This window comes from Salmo salar, chromosome 18 (assembly GCF_965601325.2).
Source record: "Salmo salar chromosome 18, fSalSal1, whole genome shotgun sequence".
Taxonomy (NCBI): domain Eukaryota; kingdom Metazoa; phylum Chordata; class Actinopteri; order Salmoniformes; family Salmonidae; genus Salmo; species Salmo salar.
This window is the reverse complement of record NC_138308.1, coordinates 35,394,714-35,409,417: the sequence shown is the minus strand read 5'-3', so window position 1 is coordinate 35,409,417 and position 14,704 is coordinate 35,394,714. Positions and strand designations below refer to the sequence as shown.

Here is a 14,704-nt window from a genome sequence, read left to right as displayed (position 1 = left end):
TTTATGTTTTGATGAGACATTGGAGATACGTGGCTAGACCTCCTCGTCAGTTTTTTTAGACATGGTTTATTACTGGGCTTCTTCCATCCATGTGTCCAATATGGTTGCAAAACAATCCAGTGTTGCTGCGTTTAAGCCATACCATTCAACCTGATACTTTGTTGCCTTCACAGCAGATAATAAAGCCTTTATGGACTAATTTAGCTCATGCAACAACTTAACCAATGTCGATGACTTTGGCCTCTTTTGGTACCCCCCCCCCCCCCCCCCCCCAATCGACCCTGTGTGTAAAGGGTCGTAAAAACTCTAAAATTCCAGGAGAGTCTCTGGCCACATGGCCCATAGAGAGACAAAGGAAATTCTTCCAACTCATAGAATTGGAGTGCCAAGCGACATTTTGTGTTCTGGAGAAGGTATGGAAGATTGGTGAAGAATCCAGCTACGAAATGATCCGCTTGGTACAATTTTGTGATAGTCAGAAGAGACAATATAGCCATATTACCATAAAACTGTTTATATAATAGACTCAGCATAAGACTTGCATCATATGGGTGTATGGAATGTATTAATAAGGATAAAGCTTTTGTAAGACATTGAGATGCTATTGTACTGATGTAATGTGATAGAATTGTATTTCTGTAACCAAATCTAACTCAGTCATAGGCACGCCCCCAGGGACCCATACAGGACCAGGCATCATTTGACAAGCTGTTCTATGGGCACTATAAAACACCCCCCTGATTTACATTTCCCCAGACCAGGCCTACACTCCGTTGGCTAATAGGTTTTACCTTCCAATTCCTCTACTGAAAGTGAATCATACCACGTGGTTAACTTTTAGACTATCGATACTGACAGAATAAGAACAAGTCTTTGATATTAATTATTAGTCTGCAGCTAAGTAAATTATATCATTGAACGCGAAGACCAACGAAACAACCATTCTATGACGACATTAATGAATGTCGCTCTGAAAGATCCATCTAACCGAGAGAGAGAGAGAGAGAGAACACGGACAAAACTCCCCAACAGAACTACTCTCCAACAAGAATCAGAACGACACACTGAGCGTAAATATATATTGATTGCAATTGTTCCCAAATGAGTGAGCCTTCAATTGTCAATTGTTAATATTAATGAACCCTGTGTAACTTCTCAGCCGACCTTTTATGATCCATTGTTCAACAGGCCGACCTGCCTGTTTAGCCAGTAGGGCACATTCCGATACCAATCCTTTGTGACGATAATGACTATGTTTTTCTGTTAATTACTTAGTGTAGTAAATAAATGATTTTAAGACAATTGATGTATGGATGATTTTAGTAAAGACTGGGTTCGTGCAGATACAACAATTTACGACATTTGGGATGAGACTGGACTAGAGGTAAAATACACCAATTGAAACTAGAAGATAATCTGCCTATACTATAATAGAATATAATATTATAGTACAGGAAAGTTATATTAGGAAAATTATAGCTTTGTAATCTGAATATTCTCCTTGGTGCCCCGATCTCCTAGTTAATTACAATTAAACGATTAATCAGTTTAATCGCGTGATAATAATTACAGGGAGCTAATTGATAAACATATCTTCCGTTTAATGGTACCCCCAAAGACACGACACCAACTTGGAGAAATCAGTGCACATCTTTGTGTCAGCAAATTCAACATTTCGATTATCCTCCATAAATTGTATGATCTCATTTCTCTTTTTAGTAAGTGCACCCAACTTAGCACTTCTAGATCCTTAGAACTTTTGCAAAGTTTCCATTGGCCCCATTGTAAAGGCAAGTAAGAGCACAGAACATCAAATCCCATTGATTTGCAACCATCAGCACAGTATGAACACATTTTAGCATGGTGTAGCTTAATGAATGCGCCAAAATCGATGTCATCACAACTCAGACACAGTAGTTAATCAGCAAAGTGTCTGCTTTTCGCCGCTCCACAATGATTTCTCGACTCGGCGCGCAAATCCAACAACAAAAGACACGCACGATTCCAAGCTTACAAGTTCCACGAATTCATCCAACATATAGAGCAGAGCCAAAACGGAAGAACAACCACAATTCTCTCCCCTTTATTCACAGTGAATAACTCAAATCAAACAGTCACAGAGCTTCAATAGCATCAGTTACTTCTGTCACTGGGAACATCCATTTACAGTTGAGGAGTTACACTAGTTTTACCTTGGTCAGATGAAATGTTCGACTCTTTACCTCCGGTCGTCAGCGTTCCATTCAGCGACGTTGTTTTCAAATTTAAAGGCAATTCGTAATCCAGTCGTGATGTCGCCGTCAGACGCGCTTCCAAAGTAACCACAAAACAGGGAATCCAACGCTCCTATTCTGCTCTACAAGCAAAAAGGCAGCAACTGCTAATTTGGTCGAATTAGTTAACGTAATTTTTGAATCATTAAATACATGCTTAATCATGTGGACAAGTATCCTGCCTCCATTGTGTTTAGGAGAACATTGGGGTCATGTTAGCAGTAACTGCATAAAGTTACTGTGAAACCAAGGTAAATAAAAGCAATTTTTGTCAGTTCCACACCATGAGCAGTTACTGCCTTTTGCTTGGTAGGGCAGTATAGTGTAACAACAAACAAATGTATTTGCCAGACAAAGGCTCCACGTTTCCAAAACAGGTAATTTCATAGGATACAGAGTCCATGATAAAAACAAAAAGTATCAGATTTAAACATAAAACAAAAGGGTATATAGTAGCAGCTTTCTTAGTTCATGTAATAGTGATTAAAAAAAACTAAGGTAACTCCATACCTGAGTCCTAGCTGACCCATAATGTATGGTAACGCCATACCTGAGTCCTAGCTGACCCATAATGTATGGTAACTCCATACCTGAGTCCTAGCTGACCCATAATGTATGGTAACGCCATACCTGAGTCCTAGCTGACCCATAATGTATGGTAACTCCATACCTGAGTCCTAGCTGACCCATAATGTATGGTAACTCCATACCTGAGTCCTAGCTGACCCATAATGTATGGTAACTCCATACCTGAGACCTAGCTGACCCATAATGCAAACGGTCTCAATTTGAATATGAACGAGTGTCCTTTACTCACTTACTGTTTCCAAAACGAACCCCTCATTTGAAAAGGTTCTTCAAAGTACCCCTTAAGTCTACAAAGGTTAAAAAACAAACAGATATATGTATGTATGTTCTTAAATGAACCTAAAGGTATTTTTTTTTTAACCTTACATTATCCTAAAAGATCCTACAGGAACCTTTTATTTTTAGAGTGTAGACTAGAGAGAGGTAGCTAACACAACACATGTTGATTCCCCCTTGGACACCACTGATGTGTCTAATTGACTATATGCATCTGTTTATCTGTAGAAATACTGGCTTCTCAGCTGGGTAAGTATTAAGGCTTTGTTACCTACTGTATATGATGGCTTTATACTGTATATGTTAGCTTTGTCAATGGAGTTGTAATGAGTGTGTGGGGACTGTACCTCTGACTACATCAAGTCCCTATCAGGCGACACAATGTCCATTCTTAAACTCTTGTACCTGTTTGTCCTATGTAATTGTGACTTTGTTTGCTGAAATCCATAGTTTATTAAAGTATCATTTTACGTGACCTCTGCCAAGGAGACATTGTTAACGTTGAGGGAGCAGTCAGTCATTGCATGGCTGATTTTTTTATTTTTTGTTTGTTTTGGCAGGGGAAGCCTAGAATTAAATGTTTTATGAAAAACTATGGATTTCCAGTCCAACTGACAACGCTATAACAATCAGGACAAGGATAAGCACAGCTACACAGTACGAGTTAAATAATAGATATTGATAAAAACATCGTTGTAGTGCCTGCTTGAAGTCATAACCTTTTTACTTCATTGGAAAACAGTGGATTACGATTATAACAGTTTTTATCCAAAACTACGGATTTCAGCAAACAAAAAAGGCACACAGTGATACAGGACAAACATAGGTACAAGGAAAGCATTAAAGAATGGGCATTTTTACAAGTATGGACTAGTGACTGGATGTAGTGACGGTACACTCTTCTTGGTGCATCACTCTAGAACTCATTATGGAAGATATCCTTATTACAGTGTTCTAAACTATAGCTTCAGTATATGCTGGCTTCCAGTACATCAATAATACATGGACCATTTCTAAATGTTTGTGTACAGTGAGAACTGTATCTTAATGATTAATATTGGTTAAAAATAATGTATCCACAGATTTTGTGAACACAAACTGGAGTCCAGGTAAAGGAAGAACTGATTTCTAATATTTTGAATGTACTTATTCCTGGAATCTTGTTTGCAGTTATAGTATGATAGATAATTAATGTAGTACATGTTTTATTACATTGTGTCAGTGTAATTTGACTGAAGTTTCCATCACTCACCACTGGCATAACACAGTTTCTCTGGACTTCCGCAAGGTCGGAGTTCACCCCATAAAATAAAAATCAAAGTATAGACTAAAGATCGCTGGCCATGGTACTGAAATCGCGACATGTCTATGCGGCTGCATGCCTATCGAATTGATGATAGGCTTTCTGTGGTGCCAAGGCTTAGCTTTGGCTAATGGATAAATGTTAACTGGTAAACAGGCCTATTTGATCGTAATTTTCTACTATTGGCTGGTGGCAATAATATAATTACTTGTTCAGTAATTAAAGTTGTAAATTAAATCATTGCAGATTGTAAAATAAATGTTTGATGCAACCGGATCCTAATCAGCTACCAGAATATACAACTGTCCTGTATAGCCTACCTGAACCTGCATAACATGAGCTGTCATCTCGCTCTCTCGCAGCTTGGATAGAAAGTTGTGTAAAACCAGTCTATTAATAACGCCAAGTCACTCCACCCTCAACACTCGCTAACTAGGGATTGTTTCATTATGCAGTGTACTATATGTAGCTATATACCGTATTTAGCTTTTATTTATACAATTTTAATAAAAGATGCACATCAAATCGCCGAACAATGAAGGAAAAAGTAGTCATCTTGAGGGTCAATTCAGCCACTATTTGTTTGGATAATAGTTTACACAAATGGGCTGCAATGTTCCAGGTAAATCAAATGAAATCCAACTTGAGACTCCCATGGTGTCCTGAAGTCCTCCTTTTTTGTGTGCAAATGTTTTCACCACGGCCTGTAGGTCCAGGTTGCGGGTCCGACTGCTTTCTATACTGAGTATTGACAGCCCAGACAGTTTTTCCTGAGACAGTGTTTAGTATATGTCCTTTGTGCTGCACACAAATCAACTTAGTCTTGAATGATGCATGCCAAGATATAACAGAAGGGACTGTTGATATTATAACCACACAACTCAATTTCCGGTTCACCGGTTTTGTTTGTTTGGAAAGTTAGTTTTTTCTGAGTATATTGGAAAGTTCTTGGTAGCTATCTAGCTTCTTATGTTGGATCCCGCTACGCAGTTGGCATCAGTTGCTGAGACTGCTTGTATCTTTCCAGTGATCCTGCCGACCAAGGACGGGTCTGAGGAGCTATTTGGTGTCGCAGCTAGCCTAGCTGCTAACTAGCTGGACATCGAGCTAGCGAGGTGTTCTTGAACATAGCCCACGACGCGGTTAGCCATTGTGGCTGGGACCGCGGGTTGTCCCAGGTTTGTGGCTATCTAGATCCCTGCTGTTTGTTGGGTAATCAAACAGTCATGTAAGCAACATATTAAGTAATTCTAGTGCCTGATTTCGGGGACTGTCAGCTTGTGGGCTCCCGAGTGGCGCAGAGGTATAAGGCACTGCATCTCAGTGCTAGCGGCGTCACTACAGACCCTGGTTTGATCCAGGGCAATATCACAACCGGCTGTGATCGGGAGTCTTGTAGGGTGGCGCACAATTGGCACAGTGTCGTCCGGGTTAGGGGAAGGTTTGGCCGGGTTAGGCCATCATTGTAAAATAAATTGTTTCTTAACTAAATTGCGTAGTTTAAATAAACATGAATTAAAGATGTTACTGAACTGCTGTATTTGAAGTACAACTCCCTTCTGCTCAGTTCCACTGCTGTTGCTATGGCAACTCAAGCTGTTTTTACCATCAACGTGTAACGGTTGTCGTCGGGAATGGAGGACAAACGCAGCAGGAATGTGGATGCTCATCTTATTTATTTTTAAATAAAGAGAACACCAAAATAACAAACGAAGAACAAAACAGTCTTGTCAGGCAAAAAAGAAACAATCTCCCACAACACTACACCAAACAATTACCCATATATAGGACTCAGAGGCAACGAGAAAGCACCTGCCTCCAATTGAGAGTCCAACCCCCCCATTAACCTACATAGAAATACCACAAACCAGAAAGAACAGACCAAAACCCAGAAATAATAAATCAAACACCCTACTACATAAATCACCACATGAACAAAATACCCTCTGCCACGTCCTGACCAAACTACAATAACAAATAACCCTTATACTGGCCAGGTCGTGACAGTACCTCCCCCCTAAAGGTGGAGACCCCGGATGCACCTCATAAATAAACAAAACAATCCCCCTAAACTAAAGGGAGGGTGGCTGCCGTCACCGACGGCACTTGTGCTACACCCGCCCCCCTCCCCAACCCACCTATACAGGAGGTGGTTCTGGCCTACTGTCCTCCAGAATGCAGATAGACTTGCTCAGTTTTGGGCCGTAGGCAGACTCCCATCGTTCCGGATCGTAGGCAGACCTCTTCCGTTCCACACTGTAGGCAGACTCATTTGATACACAGTTAATCATATTTAGTTCCGGATCGTCAACAGACTTACTCAGTCCCGGGTCGCAGGCAGATTCCCTCGGTCCCGGACTAGACACTGTTGCAGGATACTCTGGACTGCACACTATTGCCGAACTCGAGGCTGGGCTGACGCACTGGAAGCCTGATGCGTGGTGCTGGTACTGGAGGTATCAGCCTGGGAACACGCACCTCAGGGCTAGTGCGGGGAGCGGGAACAGGACGAGTCGGACTGGGCTGACGCACTGGACCGTAGAGGCGTACTGGCGGTCTCGAGCACAGAACTGGCATCGCTCTTACTGGCTGGATGCCCACTTCCCCCTGGCAAATGCGGGGCGCTGGTACTGCACATACCGGCCTAAAAATACTTGGCCTCGCCACTGTACCCATTGCCCCGAAGCACGGGACCTGTCCAGTCACTGGTTGCCCAAAAAAGGTACGGGGATTTGGCCTGGGGCTCAATCCTCGCCCAGCCAAACTACCCGTGTGCCCCCCCCAAAACAAATTATTGGGGCTGCCTCTCGGGCTTAAACGCCAGTCATGTTCCCCTGTAGCGTTCCCTGTCTTCGCTCCACTTCCTCCATGGACCTTCTCCGGCCATAATCTCCCACTTCCACTTCTCACGATCGTCCCTCCGTTGCTCCTTCCTCCGCTGCTTGGTCCTTATTTGGTGGGAGATTCTGTAACGGTTGTCGTCAGGAATGGAGGACCAAAACGCAGCAGGAATGTGGATGCTCATCTTGTTATTTATTTTTAAATAAAGAGAACACCAAAATAACAAACGAAGAACACACAAACAACAAAACAGTCTTGTCATGCTCACACAGGCGAAACAATCTCCCACAACACTACACCAAACAATTACCCATATATAGGACTCTCAATCAAATGCAACGAGAAAGCACCTGCCTCCAATTGAGAGTCCAACCCCCCCATTAATCGACACATAGAAATACCACAAACCAGAAAGAACATAGAGCAAAACCCGGAAATAATAAATCAAACACCCTACTACATAAATCACCACCCAGAACCACATGAACAAAATACCCTCTGCCACGTCCTGACCAAACTACAATAACAAATAACCCTTATACTGGTCAGGACGTGACACAATGTAACTGTTGCTTCTGCAGAGATATCATTTTCTAAACTAAAACTCATAAAGAACTATCTAAGAAGCATTAGGCTCTCGGTTTGATGAGTTTTTGAACACCTAAGTAAGCTCCACTCATTGCACTGGCGCTGTCGTAGCCTTGACAACAGCATTTGTTCACTGACTATCCCCTCATACTATCATTCAGTTTCTTTTTCACTTTTTCAGTCACATTCCTGAAGCCCAAAAAACTACATTTAGCTTCCTGGTACATTTGGAAATGAAAAAGGTTTATGAATGACTCTTTGGAGGGTTACTGTCAAAATGATTTATTATATATACGTATAAATTAAATTGGCTCTTGTGGTCCCCACCTTGCCGGGGCTGCGGGGGTGTCAGGTATGCCAGTGTTTCTCCCCGTATGTTCACTAAGATTAAAGTTATTATAGGTCTGCATAGTTTGAGGTCTGGATTAAACAACACAAATGTCCACTTACAGTAGTTTGTGATATCCATCAGTATGTTGCTCATTTTCATAACCAACAGTCTCTTACTCTATATTTCAGATGTTGAAACCATCAGAAGACATGCAGGTGTGTTTTATACTATGTGACTCTAGCTGTATTTTAGGGAGGAATAGTGTCCTCACTGTCCTGTTGATCTGCTCCAAACTCATCAATACTCTACAAGCCAGAGTATTAGCCTGACATAACTATCATGTATTTACTGTGACAGCTGTAAACATGGGCAAGTAAGGCTGAGACAAAGATTCAATCAGATCAAACGTTAACCAGCGATAGCGGATACCCACATAGGGGATATTTTGGTTGAGGTGGAACTGCATTGGAGCCGTCAATCTGTGTGAGCTGCTCTTGATCATTGTCACGAAGCCCCACCCGCCCCACTGGCTTTAGAAGTTCAGAAAGAGAAGGTGTAGGCTGTACAGACATAATTGCGATCAAATTGGACGATTTCTATCATCCTAATGAAGGGGTAGATTACATCTCATATTCCAATGTGTAAACAAGGCTGCATTTCTGGTAATGCAAGTGCAGCCAATGGCAATGTCCGCTTTTTGTATAATGCCAGGAGTCACTTGTGTATTCAGCCTGGTCTCATAATGCCAGGAGCCATTTGTGTATTCAGACTGGTCTCATACACTAGATGTAACATAGTAAATGTGAATCCGGTACACTGAAATTAGTATGATTTGTTATGTTTGGTATGATTACATAAGATAGAAGGTTACTTAAGGCTAAAACAAAAGGAGGGTGGTTGGTCAGGCTGTGTGGGCGTATAATGTAAACGTCTAGCAACCCAAAGGTTGATGTTCCAATCTCATCACAGACAACTTTAGCATTTTAGCAACTTTCTTAGCTGCTACTTTTTAGCTACTTTGCAACTACTTAGCATGTTAGCTAACCCTGACCTTAACCCTTTTAGCTAACCTTTCCTTAACTCTAACCTTAACCATTTTAGCTAACCTTTCCCCTAAACTTAACCCAACTCCTAAACCCTAGAGCTAGCTCACATTAGCCACCTAGCTAACTTTACCCACAATGAATTGGAATTCGTAACATATCATACGTTTTGAAAATTTGTAACATTGTACATGTTGGAAATTCATAACATATTGTACAAATTGCAATTCATAACTTACCATACAAATTGTAACTCGTAAGGTATCATACAAAATGGGTTATGGACATCCACAAATGAATACATACCATACGAAACGTAACATATCATACTAAATGGATTGTCTCGTATAATCTTACAGAATAATAGCAAGTGCTTTGAGACCACGTTGGTGGATTTGACAGCTCTTAACGCAGTTCCACCTCTGACACTGTCAAAACAACTGCTATGTTGGATAAAACAGATCTGATTGAATCCAGCCATAAATCATGTATTAACATTAGTTTAGAGGTTGTCACCCATGACCTAATGAAAACTGCTACAGGATGTCCTGTTCTCTCTACCTCAGTCACACATGGACCACTAATAGAGGAAGACAGTATGATGTGTCAGAGATCAATACAGTAACATGTTGTCTTCCACTTGTATTATACCAACTGATGTCATGTCATTGTGTTTACCATAGTGTATTATACCAACTGATGTCATGATGTCATTGTGTTTACCATAGTGTATTATACCACTGATGATGATGTCATTGTGTTTACCATAGCGTATTATACCACTGATGATGATGTCATTGTGTTTACCATAGCGTATTATACCACTGATGTCATGATGTCATTGTGTTTACCATAGCGTATTATACCACTGATGTCATGATGTCATTGTGTTTACCATAGTGTATGTTTCTCTCCACAGTGAATGTGACTCTAGACCCTGATACTGCACATTGTAAACTCATCCTGTCTCCGGACGGGAAACAAGTGAGACATGGAGAAGTAAATCAGGTTCTCTCTGACAACGGGAAGAGGTTTACAAATTGGTCCTGTGTCCTCGGAAATGTGGGCTTCTCAGGGAAGTTGTACTATGAGGTGAAGGTGGAGGGGAAGACTGAGTGGACTTTGGGTGTGGTCAGAAAGTCCATCAATATGAATGAAAGTTTAAGACCGATCCCTAATAAAGGATACTGGACTGTGGAGCTGAAGGATGGAAAGTACACAGCTCATGCTGATTCCCCTGTCACCCTCTTACTGAGAGAGAAGCCCCAGAAGGTGGGGGTGTTTGTGGATTATGAGAAGTGTCAGGTCTCCTTCTACAATGTGGAGGACAGGTGTCATATCTACTCTTTCACTGGCTGCACCTTCACTAAGAAACTCTATCCATTCTTCAACCCTGGTGGTTCAGATAGTATTTCACTGGTCATCTGTCCTGTAGATGCCACTGACTGACTGTTTTAAATCCAACAAGGTGCAATTGTTATTTGTGAAATGCTTGTTATTCTGCTAATGTGCAGTAAATATACTATATATATATATATATTTTTTAAGTAGAAAAACAAACCAAAACAGTTTGACAAGAATAATGCAATATTTGTTACATGAGTTGACTTAGTTAATAGATAACGCATTTTTTTTTTTTAATTAGAGGGGCGTTGTTTTTCTAGCTTTCTCCATTGAGGGCATTGTGTGGAACATTCGGTCTTACTGGTCATCTGTCCTGTAGATGTCACTGACTGACTGTTTTAAATCAAACAAGGCAGATACAGTATAAACAGCAGTAACTCCTATTGAGAGACTTAATGTACATGAGTTCTAAGTTATAGATTTCCTGTCAGTCTTTGTTGTTGTTGTAGAGTGGGACAGTATATTGTTTATTGGGTAGGACAGAAAGGTAAAGGTAGGAATGTTGAAAGAGCAATGGGTTGGATCTGAACCCATTCTGGTACTGGACCATCCCAGACCACTGATTATTTGACTAATCTTTGATGTGTCTTTCACCAATCCCTTGGACTGTTCTGTCTTCAGGAGAGTGTGCTATATATTTTTATTCTCTGTGTTTTCTAAAAGTAGTGCTTTCTGTGGTGGTGGGGCAAGCCAGCAGAAAATACGAAGCCTAGCACCGTGATTGGCTCAGTGTTCTGTCTCTCATGGGGACACTTCGTCACGGCGAAGTCAAAGGGTAGACTTCCAAAATTCTAGCCCTTTGGGTGCTGCCATAGAGTTACATTAGAAGTGCCCATCCAAGAAGGCTCAAGGTCATTGGCCACAGATAAAATGACGTCAAATCACGTTACATGTAGAGTAGCTTTGATTGGACTGATCTTGTCAACATCATACTTTCAATATTTTAGCTAGCAGTCAATCATGAATCAAGTCGACAATCTACTGGCAAATCCTTTTAAATCCTTGTCATATGAAGATAAATAATGGAGTGAAGTTATAGATAAAACGTGTCGGTGCTTATCGGCCATTGGACATAAACATTACACAACAAGTTAGAAATCGCAAATTCAACAATGAGTGGTTTGGAAGGGAGTGCTCACAGCACAACAAGGTGAGTCCAAAAATGTATTGTTTGCTGCTCCATAAATGATGTAATATGCCAGGGAGATATGTATACTGTAGCTAAGAAAGTAATACTAAATGTATGTTGTGTTGTAAGCTGTTAGTAGCCCATGTGCCTCATGCTAATAATTTGGTCCCTTTTCCCCTCCTGTACTGACTTGGTGGTGGACATGTAGCCTATTTTAGAGAAATGTAATCATTGAATATTGTAAGAGTTTTCATTTTCCGCTTATATGCCCCCGTTATTTATCCTACGGTTCTTACTTGGTGTACAGGGAGAATACTGTAAGAACAGCCCATGTTCTGAATTCTGTTGCTGTATATTTCAAAAGTGCTGAACAAGTAGTTATATTGAGAATGTCCGTCCTAGCTCGCTCATTTGTCTTAATCGAAATTACTGATTGTCTCTTATCCGCTCGTCGTTCCCTTATGCCATAGTTTGTACATCTCAATTGTCAGTAGAAACCACATTTTGTTTAAACAAGTCAGCCATATCAGCTATATTTTTTAAGGCCGTAAATGAGGCTAAATTAACTGTTTCAATGCCAGACATGGCTCCGCTGATAGCCAGGTGTAGCAGTGGTAAGGTGTTGGGACTGCTGTTGGAACTCTGCTGTTGGGAAAGCTTTATGTTTGCCCTAACAGTGTGTCGGCACTGTTTGTAATCGTTAAAGTGCAATTAATGTATTGTGTTGTGTAGTGGGTTTGCTGGCATGCACAAGATTTACATGCTAAAATTGCAACTGGTTGTGTATCCATTCTGCTTTGTGCTCCTACATGTAGGTAACAATATAGCAGCAGCACAAAATACATGTGTTTTACATATTGGTCATTTGATAATTTAATGTTCTGAAAGAGTGTTTAAAAATAGTTTCAGCTCCATCATTGTCATCAGACAGCCTACTGGGTCAGACAGCCTACTGGGTCAGACAGAGTATTGGATCACACTGTTTCAGACAGGATACTATCAGACTACTGTATCAGACAGACTACTGTACTGATTTTGAAACCATCAGAAGACATGCAGGTGTGTTTTATACTATGTGACTAGCTGTCTTTTAGGGAGGAATAATGTAGTATTGTAAAGTACTTAAAGTATTTTTTCTTAAAGTACTAAAGTTGTTTTTTGGGGTATCTGTACTTTATATGTTTGACTACTTTTGCTTTTACCTCACTACATTTCTAAAGAAAATATTGTACTTTTTACTCCATACATTTTCTCTGACACCCAAAAGTACTCGTTACATTTTGAATGCTTAGCAGGACAGGACAATGGTCCAATTCCCACAATTATCAACAGAACATCCCTGGTCATCCCTACTGCTTCTGATTTGGTGGACTCACTAAACACACATGCTTTGTTTGTAAATTATGTCTGAATGTTGGAGTGTGCCCCTGGCTAGCCGTAACTTTAAAAAAAAATGGTGCCATCTGGTTTGCTTAATATAAGGAATTTGAAATTATTTACACTTTCAAGTATACTTCTGCAATTACATTTACTTTTGTATACTTAAGTATATTTTAAACCAAATACTTTTAGACTTTTACTCAAGTATAATTTTACTGAGTGACTTGTACTTTTACTTGAGTCATTTTCTATTAAGGTATCTTTACTTTTTTAAAGATGCCTTAAGTATGACAATTGGGTACTTTTTCCACAACTGGAATAGTGTCCTCACTGTCCTGTTGATCTGGTCCAAACTCATCAATACTCTACAAGCCAGAGTATTATCGTGGCATAACTATCATGTATGTACTTTTATCACCAGCCATGTGTCTTTGACAGCTGTAATTATGGGCAAGTAAGGCTGAGGCAAACAGTCAATCAGATCAAGCATTAACCAGAGATAGCAGACACCCACATAGGGGATATTTTGGTGGAACTGCATTGTAGGTGTCAATCGGTGAGCAGCTGCTCTTGATCAGTCACGAAGCCCCACCTTTGCCAATCACAAAAAAAGTTCCGAAAGAGAAAGTGAAGGCAATACAGAAATAATTGCGCTCAAATTGAAAAAAACATTCAAGAAAATAATGAGGATTTCTATCATCCTAATGAAGGTGTAGATTACATCTCACATTCTAGTGAGAGAGAATAAAGTAGATGGCACGCGTCAAACGTTTGATTTATGACCCTATGTCCGGATGACGTGTGCATGCCCAAATATGGGCATCCAGTCAGGACATCCTGGCGGGAAGTTATCACGTGCTCTAGGGAGTGCCAATATATGGACATCCGGTCAGGACATTAGAGTGAGTGTTAATTTATGCATATAGTGCATTATTCCTTTGAAGCTGTCACGCTTTAGTTGGTGTTATTTTAACAAGATAGTTCATCTATATATGTTAAAGCATGTGTAGGCCTTTGATCTATCCTGGGGGGGGGGGGGGTCTCTCTGCAGGGGGTGTTTGAAACCATTTAAACAATTCAACAATAGGAGGGCATATATATATATATATATATATATATATATATATATATATATATACAAACATGTGATTTTCCTAGGTAGGGGATCAAAGGAGAGCTGCTCTCCAGGGTAGGGGCTGTCACAGTCAATGCCAGCCTCTTTTTGAAAGGCCTTTACTTATGACTTAAACAGAATCATTTTCTACCCAGCTTATTAATTAATGGTGTGGGCTAAATCAGGTGTTTCTTGGTGGTCTTAAACAAATCTACTGTGAAACAAATGTACACTCTACACATGTTTATTGACTTAAAAAAAGACCACAGTAACATGCCAGATATAGTAGAGATGCTACAAAATCTATTAGTTTTTTCCAAAGCATGTCGGGATGTAAACTACATTGTGCCTGGAAAATTTACGGAGCTGGGGCTTGTGTGGGCTATCCTGCGTGCAAGAGAGCCTGTCTTGACGACAGGATGTCAGGGTTAAAC

The 14,704-nt window shown here is 40.5% G+C and overlaps 1 protein-coding gene across 1 annotated transcript in view; it reads left to right on the top strand.

The window, feature by feature from the left end:
• Window positions 1-14,166, top strand: part of LOC106594014 (butyrophilin subfamily 2 member A1) — a 53,631-nt gene extending 39,465 nt beyond the window's left edge. Inside the window, exons 12-16 of the mRNA XM_082964537.1 lie at window positions 3,366-3,386; window positions 4,220-4,246; window positions 8,389-8,415; window positions 10,163-10,711; window positions 11,000-14,166. Of these exons, the coding sequence (XP_082820663.1) occupies window positions 3,366-3,386; window positions 4,220-4,246; window positions 8,389-8,415; window positions 10,163-10,692 (605 nt within the window). The 3' untranslated portion in view covers window positions 10,693-10,711; window positions 11,000-14,166. The remainder of the gene's footprint in view (window positions 1-3,365; window positions 3,387-4,219; window positions 4,247-8,388; window positions 8,416-10,162; window positions 10,712-10,999) is intronic.
• Window positions 14,167-14,704: the final 538 nt, after the last annotated feature.